At 44.2% G+C, this 22783-nt stretch overlaps 2 protein-coding genes across 20 annotated transcripts in view; one reads left to right on the forward strand and one right to left on the reverse strand.

The window, feature by feature from the left end:
• Positions 1-11443, reverse strand: part of SEPTIN10 (septin 10) — a 71482-nt gene extending 60039 nt beyond the window's left edge. For 3 of the 19 annotated variants that reach the window (XR_008519621.2, XR_008519622.2, XM_054546595.2), the window contains exon 1: positions 11000-11386. Coding sequence is in view for 12 of the 19 variants with exons in the window: in XM_054546595.2 (XP_054402570.1) it covers positions 11000-11029 (30 nt within the window). In the remaining 7 variants the exon portion in view is untranslated. 19 annotated transcript variants of the gene reach the window in all.
• Positions 11444-11519: 76 nt separating this feature from the next.
• Positions 11520-16215, forward strand: SOWAHC (sosondowah ankyrin repeat domain family member C). The gene has a single exon (XM_002811760.5). The coding sequence runs from the start codon at positions 11706-11708 to the stop codon at positions 13296-13298; it is 1593 nt and encodes a 530-aa protein (XP_002811806.2). The 5' UTR covers positions 11520-11705; the 3' UTR covers positions 13299-16215.
• The last annotated feature ends 6568 nt before the right edge of the window (positions 16216-22783 follow it).

The following is a 22783-nucleotide window of genomic DNA, read 5'->3' on the forward strand; positions in this document are numbered from 1 at the left end:
ATCAATGCTTATTGTTTTTCACTTACTCCACAAATGTACATAATGTTATTATTATCATCATTATTATTATTATTTTTTTTTTTTTGAGACAGTCTCACTGTGTCACCCAGGCTGGAGTGCAGTGGCGCAATCTCGGCTCACTGCAAGCCCCACCTCCTGGGTTCACGCCATTCTCCTGCCTCAGCCTCCCCAGCAGCTGGGACTACAGGCACACACCGCCACGCCTGGCTAATTTTTTTCTGTGTATTTTTAGTAGAGACGGGGTTTCACCGTGTTAGCCAAGATGGTCTCAATCTCCTGACCTCATGATCCGCCTGCCTCGGCCTCCCAAAGTGCTGGGATTACAGGCGTGCACCACTGTGCCCGGCCTCACAATATTATTTTTAAAGCCTTACATTTTAAGGACAGAATAACAGACCCCAGGCATTGTGGATCAAAGCTGTATAAATCAATATCCTTGCAATTTAAATCTTAGTACAATTGGGAGACGTACATACAACTAAAAATCTGGAAAAGACACTCAGGGTATAATGAAATCTGAGAAAGCACTGGCAAGTGCTTTTCAAGCAAAGAAAAATCAGAGAAAGCACTGGCAAGAAAAGGCTTGAGCAGAGACTTGATGAAGAAACAGGAAATTTCCTAACAAATAAAGACAAGACAGGCTGGGCGTGGTGGGTCCTGAAGTCAGCAGTTCGATACCAGCCTGGCCAATATGGTGAAACCGTCTCTACTAAAAATTTTAAGCCGGGCACCGTGGCTCACGCCTGTAATCCCAGCACTTTGGGAGGCCAAGGCGGGCAGATTACGAGGTCAGGAGATCGAGACCATCCTGGCTAACATGGTGAAACCCCATCTCTACTAAAAATACAAACCACGTCTCTACTAAAAATAAAAAAAATTAGCTGGGCATAGTGGCAGACGCCTGTAGTCCCAGCTACTCGGGAGGCTGAAGCAGGAGAAGGGTGTGAACCTGGGAGGTGGAGCTTGCAGTGAGCCAAGATCATGCCACTGCACTACAGCCTGGGCGACGGAGCGAGACTCCGCCTCAAAAAAAAAAAAAAAAAAGAAAAAATTTAAAAAAAATTAGCCAGGTGTGGTGGCGTGTGCCTGTAATCCCAGCGACTTGGGAGGCTGAGACAGGAGAATTGCTTGAACCTAGGAGGCGGAGGTTGCAGTGGTTGAGACTGCACCACTGCACTCCAGCCTGGGTGACAGAGCGGGACCCCATAGAAAGAAAGAAAGAAAGGAAAGAAGGAACAGGAAGGGAAGGGAAGGGGAGGGGAGGGGACGGAGGGGTGAGGCGGGGAGAAAAGAAAGAAAGAAAAGAAAAGAAAAGAGGCTGGGCGTGGTGGCTGAGGCCTGTAATCCCAGCACTTTGGGAGGCCGAGGCGGGTGGATCACGAGGTCAGGAGATCGAGACCATCCTGGCTAACATGGTGAAACCCCATCTCCCGTAAAAATACAAAAAATTAGCCAGGCATGGTGGCGGGCACCTGTAGTCCCAGGTACTCAAGAGGCTGAGGCAGGAGAATGGCATGAACCCGGGAGGCAGAGCTTACAGTGAGCCAAGATTGTGCCACTCCAGCCTGGGTGACAGAGCGAGACTCTGGGGATGGGAGGGGAGGGACAACACAGTAGTGGAATCAGCGTGTGCCAAGGGTACAAATATAACTGGTATGGTTGGAAAATCACAGTGAGCTCATCATTGAAGCCCAAGGAGGCTTACATGTAAATGCAAGGACAGCAGAAAAGGTGAGGCTGCAAGAGGCTGACTTCATGATTCTGAGTCCAAGTGACTCAAACTAAGGTCACTGGAGAGATGTCACTGTGAAGCAGGAAAGAGAATAGGAGAGGAATCAGCACAGGTTTCATGCAATTTTGGAACTACTGAGTTTAAGGTTCCTATGAGCACCTTGGATCCCTCAAAGAACTTTTATGTAATCACCCAAATCTTTAGTCAAGCATATAATTAAGGTAAATTTTACATTATCAAAAACAAATATACATGGCCCAGTGGTAATTCTCACTTCTCTTGAAGTTTCCATTGATTCCTTGAGACTTAAATTGTTCTACACTGATAAGAGCACTAAAGATTCAGCTTAATTCATCAAGCCAGTCAGGCTTAGTTTTTGGGTTGAATATAATCATACCATATTACTAGTATGATCAGGCAGATCACCTGAGGTCAGGAGTTTGAGACCAGCCTGCCCAACATGGTGAAACTCTGTCTCTACTAAAAATACAAAAATTAGCCGGGCATGGTGGCAGGTGCCCGTAATCCCAGCTACTCAGGAGGCTGAGGCAGGAGAATCGTTTGAACCCGGGAAACGGAGGTTGCAGTGAGCCGAGATCGCACCACTGCACTCTAGTCTGAGTGACAAGAGTGAAACTCCATCTCAAAAAATAATAATAAATAAATAAATTGTACTTAAATAACAAAGTTAATTCATAAAAGTATAACATAATTTTCTGACTAAAAGGTAGGTAAATGGGAAAGTGTAGCTAAAAAAGCTAATCAGAATACCTGAGGATAAACTAAATAATATCTGTATAATTTTTGTAATCACCATAAAAAATAAATAGCAAAATATGCAAATACAAAACAAAATTATTTTCTCCAACTGCTCAAATTATAATGCTGTATTAGGTTCTTTAGTCCTCAGAGTTACATGGAAACTGTAAATTATAATTCTTTTCTATATAACAGAATTTCTGTTACTATGTGACAAGCAGCCTATCTTCTACCAAAACAGAGCGCCCCTAGAAATTCTCTCAATGATCCATGTCACAAAGAAGAGTTAGCATGACATCAGTATAAATGTATGTTAAGAAGGCTGTTAGAATTAACTGTATAGTAGCAACAGATGCAAAATGCTGCATCATTAAGAACTGCCAAAGCCTGGAATGAGGTCTGGGGCAAGGAGGTACAAAGACAACATGGAGGAAACAAGAGACATTTTGTGCAAGGATGTGTGAAAGTTGCATCTCATCCAAAAAACTGGAGTTAACAGTACTCAGCTCATGGGCTGGGCAAATAAAATGTGATAACACAGGCCGGGTGCAGTGGCTCATGCCTGTAATCCCAGCACTTTGGGAGACCAAGGAGGGAGGATTATGAAGTCAAGAGACTGAGACCATCCTGGCCAACATGGTGAAACCCTGCCTCTACTAGAGCTACAAAAATTAGCTGGGTGTGGTGGCACATGCCTGTAATCCCAGCTACTCGGGAGGCTGAGGCAGAAGAATCGTTCGAACCCGGGAGGCAGAGGTTGCAGTGAGCCAACATTGCACCACTGCACTCCAGTCTGGCGACAAAGCAAGACTCTGTCTCAAAAAACAAAAAATAAAAAATAAAATGTGATAACATAAGGGAAGTACTTGCCATGGTGAATGCACTTCAGCATCTGGTAGCATTCAATTACTATAGTGGACATAGTTATAACCATAAAGGACAAGTCCACAGAAAAATATATCTTGTCTACTTTATTACCTGCAAAGATCTTCAGAGATTACTAGGCCACTAAAAGTTGAAAATAATAGCTAAAAAGTTCCCTTTTATTAAAAAAAAATTGCACTAGAAATTTTAAAGCTTTTTTTTTTTTTTTTTTTTGAGATGGAGTCTCACTCTGTCACTCAGGCTGGAGTGCAATGGTGCAATGTCAGCTCACTGCAACCTCTGTCTCGCAGGTTCAAGCGATTCTCCTGCCTTAGCCTTCCAAGTAGCTGGGACTACAGGCATGCACCACCAGGCACAGGGTTTCACCGTGTTAACCAGGCTGGTCTCGAACTCCTGACAGGAGGTGATCCACCCACCTCAGCCTCCCAAAGTGCCGGGATTACAGGCATGAGCCACCGCGCCCAGCAAAGCTATTTCTTTCATGAATGGTGAAGAATTGAAAGGCTTCTCATGTTATTTTAAGTTTGAGCATATAAACAGTGTCAGACAGTGAATATTCTTCCTGTCTAAAATGTCTAGCCTGCTCTTCTCCGCTAATCCATGGCCATCTCTTCCTCAATATTGAACTTTTTGTAAAAAGCTTTCATTCTACTTATTTAAAGGTAGTATACATCATAATCACACAAATAATTTGTATTTTCCAAAAATTCGTATTAGTAAGCTGCTTGGAGTAAGAATACAGTCTCCATAGAAACAATATTACAAACAGCTAAGGTCCTGAGTAGATTCTTGAATGCCTCATTTAACTTATAATATACAGAGTATTTAGTCTTAGACTGTTTTCAAATCTAGTAGCAGACTCAGAAGAAAAAACATATGTTGCCCTATTGCTAGGATGGCTAACTATGGATCATGCATTCTCAATGGGGGCAGTACCTGTATTATCTCTCCCCCTAAAGAGAGCAGAAATTGGTTCTTGGGAGGACAAAAATAAATAAATAAATAAATGGTCTGTGGCCCTCACCAAAGCTCAACCTTATCTGAAAAATGTATATTCTTCAGTACTGGGTTCCTCACATTAGGGAGAACTTAATTACCTGGGCTGATTTAATAAAAATTAAATCTGTTATTAATTAATTACATTTTATTTAAATGTAATTTTTCTGAGGGGGCAATAATGAAAAAATGTTGAGAAACACTGTTCTAGATAAACCTTGAAAAAGGCAAAGTTTAGTCTTTCCCCACCTCCCTTTTTGCAGCCCTCCCCTCCCCTGACTTCTCACCCAACCTGCCCTAAATCAAAACTACCTACCTGTGTTCACCCCTAGGGAAACTGACTTCCTTGATTCACAGGATCTCCCTAGGCGTTAGGAAAGTCACCCACTGACTAACTTGCCTAGAGGTATCTATACTTTTATAAGACGACAAAAGGACTTTCTATAAAGCAGATTTCATGCAGTGCAAATGGGAAAAAGAAACTGAAGATTATGCTGGAGATGGGGAAAAGTTAAATGTCTGTTTCTGAAGCCGTGACTCATTCAGATTGAGCAGAACTAGCTACTAATTTGTCAATGAGAACATTTCTCATCCATACACATAGAATACCTTAGTCAACTATTTCTCTTAAAGGTCTTTTATAACAAAAGCAGCTTTTTATTTTAATTTTCAAAAATCGTTTGAGTAATTCTGGCCTAATTTAGAGCTCAAGGCAATGTTCCTGCCAAATAGTATATATGCAGCTAAGGAAAAATGTCACCATGCACAGCTTCTATTTGTCCATGAGAGACTGGGATACAGTTTTCTCATGGACACTCACAAAACATTCAAGGTATCCATCAATATACTCCCTACCTAATATTTCACAATTTATGAACTCTTTCTATGTAACACGCACTCTAAGACAATAGGACTTTCTTGCTATCCCCATAAATACAGACCACACAGAGGGCAGGATAAACTTGATCTGATTCTTAAGGGAGGAAGGTAAAGGAAATCAGATAATAGCCACATTTCTACCTTATCTTTGGTTAAGCTCGTTGGTCATATGATCTTAGGCTGAAACTAGTGTGGAGGGGCTGGGGAGCCCATCCTACCTGGCACAGACCGGGTAGCCTATTTACTAAAAGTAATACCAACAAAGTATAAGTGCTATATCCCAAGCTATTAAATCATATTTTTTTAAGGTATTTAACATTAGAATTTAAAATATTTTACTTTTGTCATTATGACTATGAGATACATGATTCCTCCTCCAAAATCCTTAAATCAGTAGTAGATACAAATCCTAAAAAATATTAAATTTTCTAAATAAAACATTATCTAAATCAACCTTCCAGATATTATCAGAAGAAAGTGTAAGAATTAAAGTTCTCATTACAAAAGCTTTGCGCATCAGGCATTTTATACTATGAATGCTCAAAATCTAAAGCAGAGATAAATTACATTAATATGGTTGAAAGCAAGGGTCCTATATGTATTCTTGAAGAGAGGGAATCTATACTGCAGTAGATTATAAAAATTTAAGAGCATCCTTCTCCTTCTTTCCCACACACCAAAATATATCAATCAATCAATCAATTAATCCAAACATAGTCTGGGACTATGTTATAATGAAAATCGGTCTGGGAATATCTGAAAAGTATGACACTATCAGTGTTTCAGCCTAGGGAAAGTGGGGCTTCATTAGAACATACATGTAGATGAACAAACAGCTCCTGGCTGCCTGCAAGCATTTATAATTTATTCATTTAACATTCAGCAAGAATAAAATTGTCCAAGATAACATACTTTCCATATAAAAAAATAATCAACACCTGTCCTCAAAGATATATGAGTATGGCTATGGAGGATACAAAGAATAACACAGGTTGCTCTTCTGGAAAACAGATCATTTAATTAAGGATGAAAAAATGCAGAGCTTACTTGATGCAAAAGGTTAACAATACAAAAACATAAATTAGGAGGTACTGCAAGGTAGCATATGACCAAATGCCACATGAGAAGTAGCCTGGCTGCCGGGGGCTGGGGTTCTCTGGGAAAGCTTCAGAGGAAGTAGCATGGGAACTGAGTCTTTCATTATACTACAGTGATTATAGGATCTCCAGATGAAGAGATGGGAATATCCGAAGGTGTGGAGGTGGTAATTACCAGGACGTGAAAGAAAAGAACAGGCCGGGCGCGGTGGCTCACGCCTGTAATCCCAGAACTTTGGGAGGCCGAGGTGGGCGGATCACGAGGTCAGGAGATTGAGACCATCCTGGCTAACATGGTGAAACCCTGTCTCTACTAAAAATACAAAAACTTAGCCAGATGTGGTGGCCGGCGCCTGTAGTTCCAGCTACTCGGGAGGCTAAGGCAGGAGAGAATGGCATGAACCCGGGAGGCAGAACTGGCAGTGAGCCGAGATCGTGCCACTGCACTCTAGCCTGGGTGACAGAGCAAGACTCTGCCTCAAAAAAAAAAAAGATCAAGAAAGAATTAAGAATCACAACTTCAAGACAGAAAGTAAAACAAATGAGAAGGCTCTCAGATACAAAAATTATCCTTACTGAAGAAAAACTGAGAAGGAATGAGAAAAAAAGTTCAGAAGCATTGTAGCTAAAACAGGAAATGACAAATGCCGACAGGAATTGCAAAGATTTGGACACCACTTAAAAGGTAAGGATAACTGAAGAAGTGGAAAATTATGGCTGTGTTTCTCAGGAGATGAAAAGGCAGTCAGTGGACTGTACTCAACACTATTTCAAGATCCACTATCTCAGTCAACAATAACTAATTATACAGCCAGGATCTCCTGAATCATAAAATGATGCAATTCCTAATAAGGAGCACGGTGGAGATAATGGCAGGAACAATATGACACAGAGCAGATCTCACAATCACTAGCTGCAATTCCTTAAGCGAGACACTAAACTTCCCTGAGGTTTTTTTTTTTTTAGACTGAGTCTCACTCTGTCACCAGGCTGGAGTGCAGTGGCACGATCTCGGCTTACTGCAACCTCCACCTCCCAGGTTCAAGTGATCCTCCTGCCTCAGCCTCCCAAGTAGTTGGGACTACAGGCGCACGTCACCAAGCCCAGCTAATTTTTTGTATTTTTAGTAGAGATGGGGTTTTACCATGTTGGCCAGGATGGTCTCGATCTCTTGACCTCATGATCCATCAGTCTGGGCCTCCCAAAGTGCTGGGATTACAGGTGTGAGCCACTGCGCCCAGCCACTTCCCTGAATTTTAATATCCTCTTCTACTAAAACAAGGTCTGGGCCGGGCATGGTGGCTCATGCCTGTAATCCCAACACTTCAGGAGACTGAGACGGGCGGGTCACCGGAGGTTGGGAGTTCAAGACCAGCTTGACCAACATGGAGAAACCCTGTGTCTACTAAAAATACAAAAAATTAGCCGGGCGTGGTGGCGCATGCCTGTATTCCTGGCTACTCAGGAGACTGAGGTAGAAGACTCGCTTGAACCAGGGAGGTGGAGGTTGTGGTGAGCTGAGATCACGCTATCGAACTCCAGCCTGGGTGACGGAGTGACATTCCGTCTCCAAAAAAAAAAGAGAGAGAAATGAAGAGAAATACTATGTACATGAGTTAGAAGATTCAACATAGTAAAGCTATCAATTCTCCCTAAATCGATATAAACATTTAATGTATTTCCTCTCAAAATCCCAGCAAAATTATTTGTAAATATAGATAAGACGATTCTAAAACTTACACAGAAAGGCACAGAACTAGAATAGCTAAAAATCTGGGGGAGAGGATAAAGTGGGAGAAATCAGTCTACCTTATTTCAGACTTACACAGCTACAGGAATCAAGACTGTGTGCTAACGGAAAACCCAGAAATAGACTGAAACAGACCCACACAAATATGCTCAACTGACTTTTGACAAAAGTGCATCAACAATTCAATAATGGAAAGGGAGCCTATTCAACAAATGGTGCTGGAGCAACTGGACATCCATAGGCCAAAAAATGGCCCTCAACTTAAGTCTGACACCTAACAGAAAAATTAACTCAAAATGGGTCATAATATAAATGTAAAACATAAACTATAAAACTTTTAGGAAAAAAATTAGAGAAAATCTTTGGGATCTAAGGTTAGGCAAAGAGTTCTTAAACTTGATACCAAAAGCACAATCCATAAAAGGAAAAAATGATAAATTTCAACAAAATTGAAAACTTTTGCTTTGCAAAAGACCCTGTGAGAAGATGAAAAGATAAACTACAAACTGAAAGAAAACATTTTCAAATCACATATCTGAGAAAGGACTGGAATCTAGTATACCTAAAAAACTTTAAACCCAACAGAAAAAAAAAATCAAACTAGAAAATACGCAACATGTTGGGAGGCCGAGACAGGAGGATCACTTAAGCCCAGGAGTTTGAGACCAGCCTGGGCAACATGGTCACACCCCTGCCTCTACAAAAAATACAAAAATTTAGCCGGCTGTGGTGGTGCACACCTATAGTTCTAGCTGAGGCAGGAGGATCGCTTGAGCCCAGGAGGTTGAGGCTGAGGTAGAAGTGAGCCATCTTGGTACCACTGCACTCTAGCCTGGGTGACAATGTGAGAAATGCAAGTTAAAATCACCATGAGGTGTCACTATACACCTATAAGAATGGCTAAATTAAAAACAGGGACAACACCAAATGCTGGTGAGGATGTGTGGAAACTGGACCTCTCATACTTTTCTGGCAGGGATGGAAAACAATACAGCCATTCTGAGAAAGTCTGGCAGTTTCTTATAAAACTAAACATGCAGCTACCATATGACCCAACAATTGTATTCCTGGGCAACTATCCCAGAGAACTGAAGACTTATGCTTACATTATGAGTTACTGTACATGAATGTTTGTAGCAGCTTTATTGCCAAAAACCGAAAACAACCTAGATGTCCTTCAAACTGTGGCACAATCATACCATGGAATACTACCTCAGCAAACTGCAGATATATGCAACAACCTGGATGAATCTCCAGAACTTTGCTGAGTTAAAAAAAAAAAAAAATCCAATCTCAAAAGGTTACTAACTGGGTGATTCCATTATATAAGTCTTGGAATGACAAAATTATAGGAATAAAAACGAATCACTGATTGTCTGGGGTTAAGAAGGAGGCAGGGCAGGAAAGAAGTGTGTGTGGTTATAAAAAGGCATTAAGGGATCCTCCTGGTCCTGGGAACATCCTTTATCTTCACTGTATCAATCAATGACAATATGCTGGTTGTGACATCGTACTATGGGTTTGCCAGATATTATTGTGGAAAGCTGGATAAAGGGTACAGGGTTCTCACTATACTGTATTATTTCTTACAACTGCATATTAATCTACAATTAACGCAAAATACAGTTTAATTCGAAAATAAGTAAAGTTAGCCTCAAAGCAAATTAAGTACAATTAAAAAGAAATCTAACATCAGCTAAATGAAGTGTTCTCTTCTGCTCAAGCTTGTTTGGATATGTACTGTATGAATCAAAGAGTTTATAAAACACATTTTCCTCACCAGGACCCCTCAATTTTCCCTCACTCACACATGCACACAAACACAGCAACTGAGACAAGGGGGTCCAGACAGAAAATTTGAGATTTTTTAAAATACGCGATAGAACGAAAAGAGACCTGGGCTGAATTAGGGAGAAAAATCTTTGTCCACGTTCTATAAAACAAACCAACGGTGTCACTTTGGACGGATCCTCTAATCTCTCAGCCTACAATCTGAACTGTTTCTACAATTTAAACTTCTCATGTAGGAGGTTGCTTAGTAGAGTAGTTCTCAAACTTTTTGGTCTCCAGCCTCCAAAGGGCTTTTGTTTTCATAGATTAAAACCACTAATGTTTACTATCAAAAATTAAAAAGGAGAATTTGTTTTTAAGAATACACAGACATCAGCCCTCCAAACGGCGGTGAGATCATTCCATATCATGTAGCCTTTGGAAAACTCGATGTACACGACCTTGGTACTATTAAAATAGTTGTAACCACACTTTGAAAACCGCTGGCTTACTAGCAAGCGAGATAAATATACAAAAGTAACTGGAAAGGTTGTAAACAGTGAACAAACGCGTTCTTTTAGAGTACAAGAGTCAAGGCGGGAAAAAAAAAAGTTCAAAATCCCAATGGAGGAAAACTTGGACGACCACACCATTGGATAAAACTGGAGAGCTTTTGAAAAGCCAGAGAAACCGGGCTTTCTCCCGGGGGCAGGGAGGCTCGGAAGTGCTCACGGCTGTAAAAGATGACTGCTATTCAATCAGTCCGCACTGCGCCTTCAACACCGTTATAGCCATGAGAGACCCACAATCACCGTTGTGGATATAACTTTTGGCAAAGACCGGGAAGTCGTTCAAGAACTCTCCCACCGTCCGGACGCTGGCACCGCGCCCCGCGAACCGGGGTCCGGCCGCGCCCAGGCTCCGCAGAGGCTCCTCTCCCGCCCCAGGCGCCCGGCCGCCGCGGAAGCCGGGGAAGACTGGGCGGGCGGGGCCCGAGGGGGCGCGGGTCACAATCTCGGGCCGGACCAGGGGGCCGGTGGGTCGAGGGCGGGGAAGTCCCGCGGGGGCCGGGGAGCGCGGGGCTGGGGCCCCGGCGTCGGCGGGACTCACCAGGTGCCGCGCCACCTCGGAGGAAGCCATGGTCGCGGACGGGGGCACGGTGAAGCGGCTGTATCAGCCGGGCCCCGAGCGGCTGGTCCCGGCGACGGCGGCGGGAAGGCGGGACGGCTGCAGCAACGGGCTGGGCGCGAGGCTAGGCTGCCTCCGGGACGGGGAAGGGACAGGGGCGGGGCCGAGCTGGAGGCCTCCGGGGGGGGGGGACGGAGGGCGGGGTTGGGGCGGACGCCCTATGGTGCGCGCTGAGCGTTTTGCGTGCGCCAAGCGAGCCCCTCACAGGAACTGCCCTCGACGCCTGAGGACTGAGCGTCAGCGTTGGGGCGGGCTGAAGGAGAGCTGGGACTCCAGAAAGAGGGCGCGAGGAATGCAGGCGGGAACTGCGGAGCAGTGATTGCGGCCCACGCGAGGCCGGAAGTGGGCGGGCCCTGAGGCGAGGCCGCCCTAGGTAGGTGTGGCCGAGACTGCGGGGAGCGGAAGTGGGCGTGGCCTGGTGGCGTGGGCGCGGGGTGGGGGTGCGGGGGGCGTGTCCGCCCGGGCGCGGCCCAGTGAGGCGGTGGCCGAGTTCTCTGGCCTCAGACGCCTAGGCTGGCAGCCCGCTGAGCCCGCCAGACTCCGCCGCCGTCGGGAGCTGGCCGCTGGGAGCCCGCCGCGATGGGACCGCGCTGAGCCGCCCGCTGGCGGGAGAGCAGCGCGGTCGAGGATGGAGGGGCCGGCAGAGTGGGGCCCCGAGGCGGCGCTGGGCCCCGAGGCGGTGCTGCGCTTCCTGGCGGAGCGCGGGGGCCGGGCCCTGCACGCCGAGCTGGTGCAGCACTTCAGGGGCGCCCTGGGCGGCGAACCTGAGCAGCGCGCCCGCGCCCGCGCGCACTTCAAGGAGCTGGTGAACGCCGTGGCCACGGTGCGCGTCGATCCCGCCGACGGCGCCAAGTACGTGCACCTCAAGAAGAGGTTCTGTGAAGGGCCGTCCGAGCCCTCCGGGGACCCGCCGCGAATCCAGGTGACCGCCGAGCCCGAGGCCCCCGACGGCCCTGCCGGGCCTGAGGCGCGCGATCGGCTCCCCGACGCAGCGGCCCCGGAGTCGCTCCCTGGACAGGGCTGCGAGCTGGGCGAGGGAGAGCCCCCCGCCGCCGCGCACGGGCCGCCCCTGAGCGCCGGGGCTCGCAGGAAGAACTCGCGGCGCGACGTGCAGCCCCTACTCCGGACTCCAGCCCCGGGGCCCAGCGAGGACCTGGAGCTCCCGCCACATGGCTGCGAGGAGGCGGATAGGGGCAGCTCCCTTGTGGGGGCTACCGCACAGAGGCCGGCCCGCCAGAACTTCCGTGACCTGGTGATGGGCAGCTCCCCGCAGCTGAAGAGGAGCGTGTGTCCCGGGGGCAGCAGCCCGGGCAGCTCCTCCGGGGGAGGACGCGGCAGAGGCGGGGGCGACTCAGACAGCGCATCGGTGGCCTCGTCGTCCGCTGAGGAGGAGAGCAGCGGCGGAGGCTCCGTGACGCTGGACCCCCTGGAGCACGCGTGGATGCTCTCTGCCTCCGATGGCAAGTGGGACAGCCTGGAGGGTTTGCTCACCTGCGAGCCCGGCCTGCTGGTCAAGCGGGACTTCATTACCGGCTTCACTTGCCTGCATTGGGCCGCCAAGCACGGCAGGCAGGAGCTTCTGGCCATGCTAGTTAACTTCGCCAACAAACACCAGCTGCCGGTGAACATCAACGCCAGGACGAGCGGGGGTTACACCGCCCTGCACTTGGCAGCCATGCACGGGCACGTGGAGGTGGTGAAGCTGCTGGTGGGGGCCTACGACGCCGATGTGGACATCAGGGACTACAGTGGGAAAAAGGCCTCCCAGTACCTGAGTCAGAGCATCGCTGAGGAGATCAAGAACCTGGTGGGAGCCCTGGACGAGGGTGACGGGGAAAGCGCCGCGGGTAGCGGCGGTGGGCGCTGGAGGCTTTCAAAGGTGCTTCCCTCGCATCTCATCACCTACAAACTCTCACACGCCCTAGAAGATGGAGGAGACCATCACCACCATCACCATCACCACCATCACCACTCGGCTGAGGGGTGGGTCGGAGGCAAAGCCAAGGATCCAGGGCGCAAAGCCTCGGGCAGCTCTAGTGGACGTATAAAACCCAGACTCAACAAAATCCGATTCAGAACCCAGATTGTCCACACCACACCCTCTTTCAGAGACCCAGAACAGCCACTGGAGGATGGGGGGGAGGAGGAAGTGGAGGAGGAACGGTCTGTTAAAGGCCACTCGTCCTTCAAATTGAGACCAAAGTCCAATATATTTGGGTAAAAATTGTTTCTTTTAGAAAATGCAAAGGTTTATTTGTCTTAATAAATTGAATACTAGGTGTTGTAAGGAAATGAGACCAGAAAGACAAGCTAAATTATGCATTCTTACTTGAGGGATTGGAATGGATGGGGCGGAGTTCTCTTTAGGCTAGCCTTCTGGGGAAAGTGGATTTCTTTTTAAGAGATTCATCATACCTTGAGCTGTGCCTCTTCTCTGCCCTCCACTTCCCTGCCCTGGAGTCCGTTTCTGGAGACTAGAAATGTATCTAAATTGGGAGAACAGAATGAATGAATGAGAGTTCCTTTGCTTTAACCATTCCTGGATGCCTGCAAAGTAAGGAATAGTGCACTTTTTATGTATCTGATTTTATAAGGGGTTACTCTTTCAAGAGCAATAAAAAAATGCAAATTGTAATGAAACTGGTAGTATTTCTAAGTGTGAAAACGACAGGCTGCCCCATTTTTACTAATTGCATTTGCATGTTGAGGTACTGCTGAAGGTCAGATCAAAGTTGAAATGCAAAAATACTAATTAGAGAATAATGTGAATAAAATGGGAATCCTCTTGGTATTTTATGTGTATTGTAAGTAGCAGTTAAATTATTTTTTTAAAAGCAATTTCAGTTTTAATCACTGAACAAAAGAAACAGGCAACATTCACTTCTGTAGTATGGTTTCCACCTATCTCTAACACCACTATTAAGGTACACCAGTGTTAAGGTACATTAATAACTACACAAAATTTTATTTAAAGAGAGCACTTAGCAGCCTATGATAGTTTTAAATAAAATGTTGCCTCTCGTTCGGATTCTCACTAACTTTTGTTACTATTCTAAATGTTTGAGTTTGCTGGGGTGTTTATTCTGAGGATCATTTAACCATTGTTCTATTTGGCAGAACCCTATTTAATGGTGCTTAGAGCTGAATTACCTACAGAAACTTTCTGGTTTAAATAATTAGCACAAATTGGCCTAAGTATTCGTGAGCCCATGATTCTGTGAAGTAATTATTAAACCAACTTAATGATTCTCACATAAGGTACACTTTTTATTTTAATACATTGGTAGTCTCTATCACTTGTAGCAATGTTTTACAAATATTTAAAATGCTAAACTTAATTTTCCAACCTTTTCTTGACAATTAATTATCTATCCTGTAGTTACTGAAAATCTGGGTGGTAAATCTACCCAGTTAAAATGGCACTTTATAAAAGGGAATAGAGAAGAGATGGGACTATTTCTATATTTAAATGCTGCTGGCTATTCCTTTATATATAAATGAAAAATAACATTCATTAAAATTAAGGACTTGTTTAAGTGTGGTTCTTAATTACATTTCATTCATTTGTATTAGAGTAAATGGCTTCATAATTACTTTAAAATTTAACCCACAAGCATATTAAATCTGTTTGTTATAAGATTGGGAACAATTTTTGAGAGGGACTAATTTAAACAAGTCCTCCTTTAGTCTTTTGGGTCGCATAGTTGCTGAAACCTAAGTACCTGCAGCCTACAGGATAAGGAAGTTCACAGCCTGTGGGGTGAATGAAACCATGTGTGAACTGCACAGAGCAATTCATAGAAAATGCATAGAAATTTGTAACACTTTGTCACATCTGTCTCTAGATGGTCATTGAATTTGTTTAAAGATGGATGAAAGGCCGGGCGTGGTGGCTCATGCCTGTAATCCCAGCAGTTTGGGAGGCCGAGGCAGGTGGATCACTTGAGGCCAGGAGTTTGAAACCAGCCTGGCCAACACGGTGAAAACTCGTCTTTACTAAAAATACAAAAATTAGCCGAGCGTGGTGGTGCATGCCTGTAGTCCCAGCTACTTAGGAGGCTGAGGCATGAGAATCACTTAAACCTGAGAGGTGGAGGTTGCAGTGAGCCAAGATCATGACACTGCACTCCAGCCTGAGCAACGGAGACTCCATCTCAAAAAAAAAAAAAAAAAAAAGATGAATGAAATATATAAACTATTATCCATTTGTTTGCATTTGTTGTGGGATTTTAGATATGAACGGTGTAAATTTGAGAAGCACTTATGAATACACGTGGGTGAAAAACCAGTCTAATTTTGTGTAAATAAAAACAGGCTCCTGGAAGGTGAAAAGTAGTCATTTGTTCTAAATCTATACATATTACCTGTATCTAGTGCAGAATAAGCTATAACATCCCATTGAGGAACCTTAAATTTCATAGACATGTAAAGCTGAAGTAACTCTAAAGAATAGATGCTTCAGAACCATCAGAAGGTTCTGGTCAACAGTCAGTATTATCTCTTAAATGTATATGTTGGTCACTAATTGCACAAAATCTATAATTTGCTAGGGCTTTAGAGATTGAGTCAATATGTCATTTACCATGGTTTTCCCACTAAAGGCTTTAACTTTTCTGATAAAATAATATTTTAAATTTTCAAAAACCCATTCCTGAGGAGAACTACTTCTAGCATTCCTTTTCATGATGTGCTTGTGTGCAGTAAGTAGCATTTTCAGCTACTTAACTCTACATTCCTCTTATTTTTCAGTTTCCAGTCAAGATTATAAAAAGCAAATAATTGATATAATTTGATATTCATAGAGTTGTGCCTACCTTTAATGGAAAAATATATGTCAGATACTTAGATGTTTATTGATATGAGACTATGTGGTTAAAAAACCCAAGTATGTCCATGTGTTTCTTATAAGGTACACTTGAAGCTAGTGAGTGTTTTGTCACATTTCACTTTCATGGTATGTAAAATGCAGTTCGCATATATAACTTGAATATCTGGTACTAGTTTTTTCACGCCTGAAATCTTGGAGTCTAGGTTGCCTTGTCTCTCCTATTTTTAAATAAGTGAAATTTGGGAGATTGTAAAATCTGTAAAGTTTGTTTTGTCAAAATAAAATGTTCACGGTAGAATTTTTCTCTGAATTGTCTAAGTTTCTGTCGTCCTTTAGACTTTTTACATATACTGTGTTTTACAGTTCACAAAATGCTTTTTGAAGTTTCAGTTTATTTGACCTTTTTCCTATCCCTTAAGATTATGGGCCATATATTCTTGACTTACAGATGAGAAAATAGAGGTTAATGGTTGTTCAGGGTCACACAGTAAAAGCTGTTAGTAAGATCTTAAGAGTCAGTGCTTTCCCACAACGTTATCTTTTCTGCACATTGAATTGCCACATTTTTAGCAAAACTGCTGTAGTTTGGCACCAGTGATGGAGCAATCAACTTGGAGAGAAGGTAATACCTCCACCACTACCTAAAAAAAAGCTGTATGGGTTTTGCACACACCATCTGCCATAAACCCACCCTACCCAGGGCTGACTTCAAGACAGGTGTAGGAATACTGTTTTTCATTTTTCAGCTTCTGTCAAGCATTGAGAGTTAATTTCCTCATCAAGGCTGCCTGTGATCTGTATTTTTAGCAAAATTCAACTCTGTTGAATGGCAAAGGGATGTGGTACTCCTTGGTGTAATCGCCCACTATTGCTCTCTCCGGGAGATCCCACTGTGATGGCTACTGGGGTTATTGTTGTTTTATGACAACCCATAAAATATTTTTCAGGATCACTGAAAGACTAGATAAGTAGTTTGTTTTTCTAGAATAACTTCTTTCCTTAGAAGTACATGTCTTAAAAGGATTTATTAACCAGTTCACTTAAAGATATTTTTGAAATTTTCCTAGTAAAAATTATTTTTATTTTGCTAAGTAAATAGCATTATTTGGAGTTTCTTACATGATTAGTTCCAGGATTAAATACTTGGAATTTGCTGTAAACCAGTATTCCTTCAATGATGACCCAAGTCTTCATAAATCACTGAATATTAGAGGGTTGGAAGATGACTACAGAAACTTGTTTCTCAAGATACAGAAGTCATGTGGTTCACATAACTACCTGCTTTTTCCCTGAAGAACAGTATACTTTTTTTCTCGATCTTCTCTTTAGATGTCAGTTTCATCTCAGGAAGTAGCTTTCCTATTCTGTTAACTAATAGCCTATGTTTCCACATCGATGCATTGGTAAGGAATGTGTGACAAATGTTCTACCCTTGCACATTGCCTGGCATGTTGAAGATACTCAGTAAGGGTCTTTTAATGGAAAACATTAAATATTTTATAATGTTACATAATATGGATAATTCAATAACATGCATTCATGCTATGTGAATAAAGTTTTTTTATATAACATGGCTCTTAAATGCCAGCCTACCAGTTCATCTGCAGCTCAGCCAAAAGAACAGCAAGTTATTCCAATCCTGAAGATAAAATCAGCTTTATTAGGACCGTACTTCGTGAGCGATTTAAGAGATTTTCAAGAGTAAATTTGGTTATAAGAAAGTTTTGCTGGGCGTGATGGCTCACGCATGTAATCCCAGCACTTTGAGAGGCCAAGGCGAGAGCATCACCTGAGGTCAGGAGTTCAAGACTAGCCTGGCCAACATGGTGAAACCCCGTCTCTACAAAAAATACACAAATTAGCTGAGCATGGTGGTGCATGCCTGTAATCTCAGCTACTTGGGAGGCTAAGGCAGGAGAATCACTTGAACCCGGGAGGCGGAGGTTGCAGTGAGCTGAGATTGTGCCACTCTGCACTCCAGCCTGGGCATCACAGCGACTCTGTCTCAAAAAAAAAGAAAGAAAGAAAGTTTTCTTACAAGCTGACTCAAGTCCAAGACCTGTAGGAGAAATTATTCTAATTGGCCTTAAATAGTCTAAGTACTGTCAGGTATACAAATGACTACTTATTCTGTGAAATCCCAAAGAGCAAATGAATAGGGAAACGAAGTTTAGTTTAGCATGGAGAACTTTCTAATAATCATTTTAAACATACCATGGACTGCCTTGTGAGATAGAACATTCAGCCTTTGGAAATAATGTGTCAGAGGTTGCATGAGCACCTGAAAATTTAAAATAGATCATTTTAAAGCACAACTTGTGACCAGTTCTGTCTCAAGAAACACTGCTCTAAACCATATTCATTCTGACCAAAGCTTTGGCCAAAAGCAGCCTGACTTAGGATAAAGTTAACCAGTGCTTTGCCAGTGGTATAAAGTAGAATCATATAAGTTGTTGGTTTGTTGTTGTTGTTTTCTTTTTGAGATGGAGTCTTGCTCTGTTGCCAGGCTGGAGTGCAGTGGCGTGATCTTGGCTCACTGCAACCTCTGCCTCTCCGGTTCAAGTGATTCCCCTGCCTCAGCCTCCCAAGTAACCGGGACTACAGTCGCGTGCCACTACGCCCAGATAATTTTTTGTATTTTAATAGAGACGGGGTTTCACCATGTTGGCCAGGATGGTCTCGATCTCCTGACTTCGTGATCCGCCCGCCTCGGCTTCCTAAAAGTGCTGGGATTACATGTGTGAGCCACTTTTTTTTTAACCCAACTTTATGCTATTCTGATCAAAGAAACTGGGAGCCCCCCATTAGAATAGTCTTCTGGGTCTCTAAGAAACTTTGAATATAATAGTTTAGAAACGTAATTGAGCATTCTTGAGATTTGTCCAGAAATTTCTGATATTGTTGTTGGATCTTTGAATTTGCATTTAAGAGGCAATTATGGCCAGGTGCGGTGGCCTACACCTGTAATCCCAGCACTTTGGGAGGCCAAGGCAGGCGAATCACGAGGTTAGGAGTTCGAGACCAGCCTGGCCAACATGATGAAACCCCATCTCTACTAAAAATACAAAATGTTAGCTAGGCATAGTGGTGGGCACGTGTAATCCCAGCTGCTTGGGAGGCTGAGGAGGATAATCGCTTGAACCCGGGAGGCGGAGGTTGCAGTGAGCTGAGATTGCGCCACTGTACTCCAGCCTGGTCCACAGAGTGAGACTCCGTCTTAAATAAATAAATAAATAAATAAATAAATAAATAAATACATACATAAATAAAGAGGGAATTATTTGGTTGTAGTCAGTTCAGTACTATTGAGCAAAGAATCACCTTTGGTTTAGCCAGGTTTAGAATCACCTAGGTGCTGATGTGGCAGCAAGACTAAGGTTAAGACTAAGACGGCTAAGACTTTCAGGAAGCTTACTATATACACCCGATGAGGTTTCAAGTACTTTATAAAAAGCAAGCTGTTGAACTCTCATAATGCCCCTTCCCTGATTCTAGTACCTCACTTCTATTGATGGAGAACTGAAGTATAAAAACCCAAGTAGCTGCTACTTGCCCAAGGTCACAAAGCTAGTTCTTAGCAGTTCAGCTTTGCGCTCAGACAGACTGGCTCTAAGGTTTGTGGGAAGCACTAGTGGTACAGGAAATACCACTTCTTTGGGAACATAAGAGACAGTCAACTGGCCTGAAGTTTATGGGGCTAGCACCTAATGAAGTACAAATGATATAGGAAATTCATATATTGCAGAAGAGAGCAAACTAAGAACCAAAAACAAGCATTAATGGTTGAGACAGGTAATGACTTTAACACTCTGTTGTTACTGCACAGCAGTAGGGTTAGAACTGGATTTTTAGGGGTTTGCATTTTCCAGTGTCACCTAGGATCAAATTAATTTGGGTCAGGAAAGAATATTTCTTTAGCTCAGAATGGTGGAGCTGCTAAAATATTTGAGGTGTAGTTATATTTCTTTGTTTAGGCTCACCTCCCCTCTGTCCAGTCCCCTTTCACTTGTCTGAGCACTTAAGCATTAACGGAAGGGCTTAGCCCACTTCCACATAATCATGAGATTAAAGGCCAGCGTAGAAGAAAACCAGCAACACGGCATCTGGTTTTTGTACTATCCATTTATAAATCTGCAACCCACTAAAAGAATTTTGATAGTTCATTTTGAGGCTGGGCACAGTGGCTCATGCCTGTAATCCCGACACTTTGGGAGGCTGAGGCAGGTAGATCACCTGAGGTCAGTAGTTCGAGACCAGCTGGCCAACATGGTGAAACCCTGTCTCTACTAAAACTACAAAAATTAGCCGGTGTGGTGGCACATGCCTGTAATCCCAGCTACTCGGGAGGCTGAGGCAGGAGAATCACTTGAACCCGGGAGGCAGAGCTTGCAGTGAGCCGAGATTGTGCCACTGCACTCCAGCCTGGGAAACAGAGTGAAACTCTGTCTCAAAAAAGAAAACAACAACAACAACAAAAAGATAGTTCATTTTGGCATAGGCAGGAGTGTTATGTTTGTTCTATCGGAATCTGTTACAAAGGGTGCTATTTTCCCTGCCTGTAAATCCCTAGTGGCCTCTTCCTTGAGCCCATACCCACCCCCAGCCACTTGTCAGTGTCCTCCTCTGCGCCCCTGTATGTCCCTCTCTGGTGCACCACCAGTTTTCTTACCCACTGTCCAACTGCTCTCCAGAGTGGATGTCTCAGCCACACAGCTGTCCTGAGCAGGCTTGTACTCGAGGGCTGTTTATGGGTTAACAGAATGAACGGCTCTTCTTGCCAGCTGGCATCCTGTGGTCCGGACTCTGCCCCACAATTCTTGGATCTCTAAGAGGGTGACCTATCTGGAGCTTCCCCTAACTAAAACCCAGAGTGACCCTGATGGATGGCTTTTGGCAGGCGACTCCAGTTTCTGTGTGGTCAGATGGAATTTACCTAAAAGCTGTCCCACTCTGATTATTCTTCCCAATGTCTGACCTTGAAATGGCTCATGGCTTAAGGTGTGCACCCAGGTGGGTGCTGTGAGAGAATTCTGTCCGGGAAAGAGAATGCTTTGGTCCATAATCAACCTCTAGAAAACCATGATGCCTTTAACAAGAAGGTGGATACCACCATGGAAGCCAAAATCAATCTCCTAAAAGAACTCCAAAAACAAGGTTGGTAGGTTTGGGGTGGGGAGAGGAAAGGAGAAGGGAGAGGACCCAGGAGAGCACAGGATGGGGTCTGGACAGCCAAGAGGTGCTCAAGAGAGTCTTTGGCAAAACACAGGGGTCTTCCCCTATGTCATCTTTGTGCCCATTTAATTTTACAACAATGTGATAAGTGCCTTCTGTGCACTGCACAGCTTGGGAAGGAGCTGGGTCTGCTGTTGACTCAGAGCTTTGCAAGCTCACTTCTTCAAAAGAGGCCAAGGGAGCATGGAGGGTGGCCTGAGGCTAAGACAAAAACAAACACCAAAGTTCAGCCCATCTTACAAAATTGTTTTGAGATAACCTTCACTCAGGTGGTGCTCCAGGGAGGGGTAGCAGGAGGCAAGCACAGTGGAGCAGGTAGAGGCCATCTGGCAGAGCGCTTTGAAAGCTAGCCTGAGAAATTCATTCAGAAAGAGGCTCTGGGAAGCTTTCTGAGCAGGAAGGTAACATGATGCATATTATATTTTAAGAAATTCATCTGGAAGAATCAACCGCTTTTACTACTCTGACCATTATTCTGAACCATGACACATGCTTTCAACTGAACTTGCCCATCTCACAAACGTGATTTCACTACTAGACTGTTCTTCAGGTTTCCATCTACACCCATCTGTGAGTTGTCTGGGGAATGTTGCTTGAGGTCTGCTTCTCTTTTTCTTCTCTTGTAGGGAGGTAATGAATAGTCTAGATATCTGAGATTGTGGTCTGATCATACCAAGTGCTGCTAAAGATGTGGTGCAAAGAGAACTCTCATACGCAGAAAGGGTGTAATTAGTGCCACCCTGGTGAGTAATGTGGAAAAATTACTTGGAAACGCAGTTGAAGACACACATACCCTTCAACTCAACTATTTCACTTCTCATTGCATATGCTGCACCAATGGTGGCCTTGGAACCAGCAGTATCCTCTTCTTAGAAATGCAGAATCTAGCTGGGCATGGTGGCTCACGCCTGTAATCCCAGCACTTTGGGAAGCCAAGGCAGGCAGATCACCTGAGGTCAGGAGTTCAAGACCAGCCTGGCCAACATGGCGAAACCTCGTCTCTACTAAAAATACAAAAATTAGCCTGGAGTGGTGGTGGGTGCCTGTAATCCCAGCTACTTGGGAAGCTGAGGCAGGAGAATTGCTTGAACCCAGGAGGTGGAGCTTTTAGTGAGTGGAGATGGTACCTACCACCGCACTCCAGCCCTGGTGACACATCTCAACAAAAAAAAAGAAAGAAAGAAAAGAAAGAAAAGAAAAAGAAATGCATAATCTCAGGCCCCTCCGAATCCTACTAAATTGGAATCTGCATTTTAGCCCCTGGGAACTCCCAGGCACTGGCCTGGAGATCTCAAACATATATGCATAAGTATTTGTTGCAGCATTGATAGTAATAACAGCAGAAAAGGGAACAACCCGAATAGCCAACATACGGAGAACAGATAAATTGTGATGCTGTCATACAATGACATGTATAAAGCAGTTAAAAATAAATGAAGTAGGCCAGGTGCAATGGCTCACACCTGTAATCCCAGCACTTTGGGAGGCCGAGGCAGGCGGATCACGAGGTCAGGAGATCGAGACCACCCTGGCTAAGATGGTGAAACCCCGTCTCTAATAAAAATACAAAAAAAAAAAAAAAAAATTAGCTGGGCATGGTGGCACATGCCTGTAGTCCCAGCTACTCGGAAGGCTGAGGAAGGAGA

This window comes from Pongo abelii, chromosome 12, assembly GCF_028885655.2.
Source record: "Pongo abelii isolate AG06213 chromosome 12, NHGRI_mPonAbe1-v2.0_pri, whole genome shotgun sequence".
Lineage (NCBI taxonomy): Eukaryota > Metazoa > Chordata > Mammalia > Primates > Hominidae > Pongo > Pongo abelii.

Excerpts from the sequence above, each read along its gene's own strand:
- SOWAHC (XM_002811760.5), top strand. The coding sequence starts at position 11,706 with ATGGAGGGGCCGGCAGAGTGGGGCCCCGAGGCGGCGCTGGGCCCCGAG.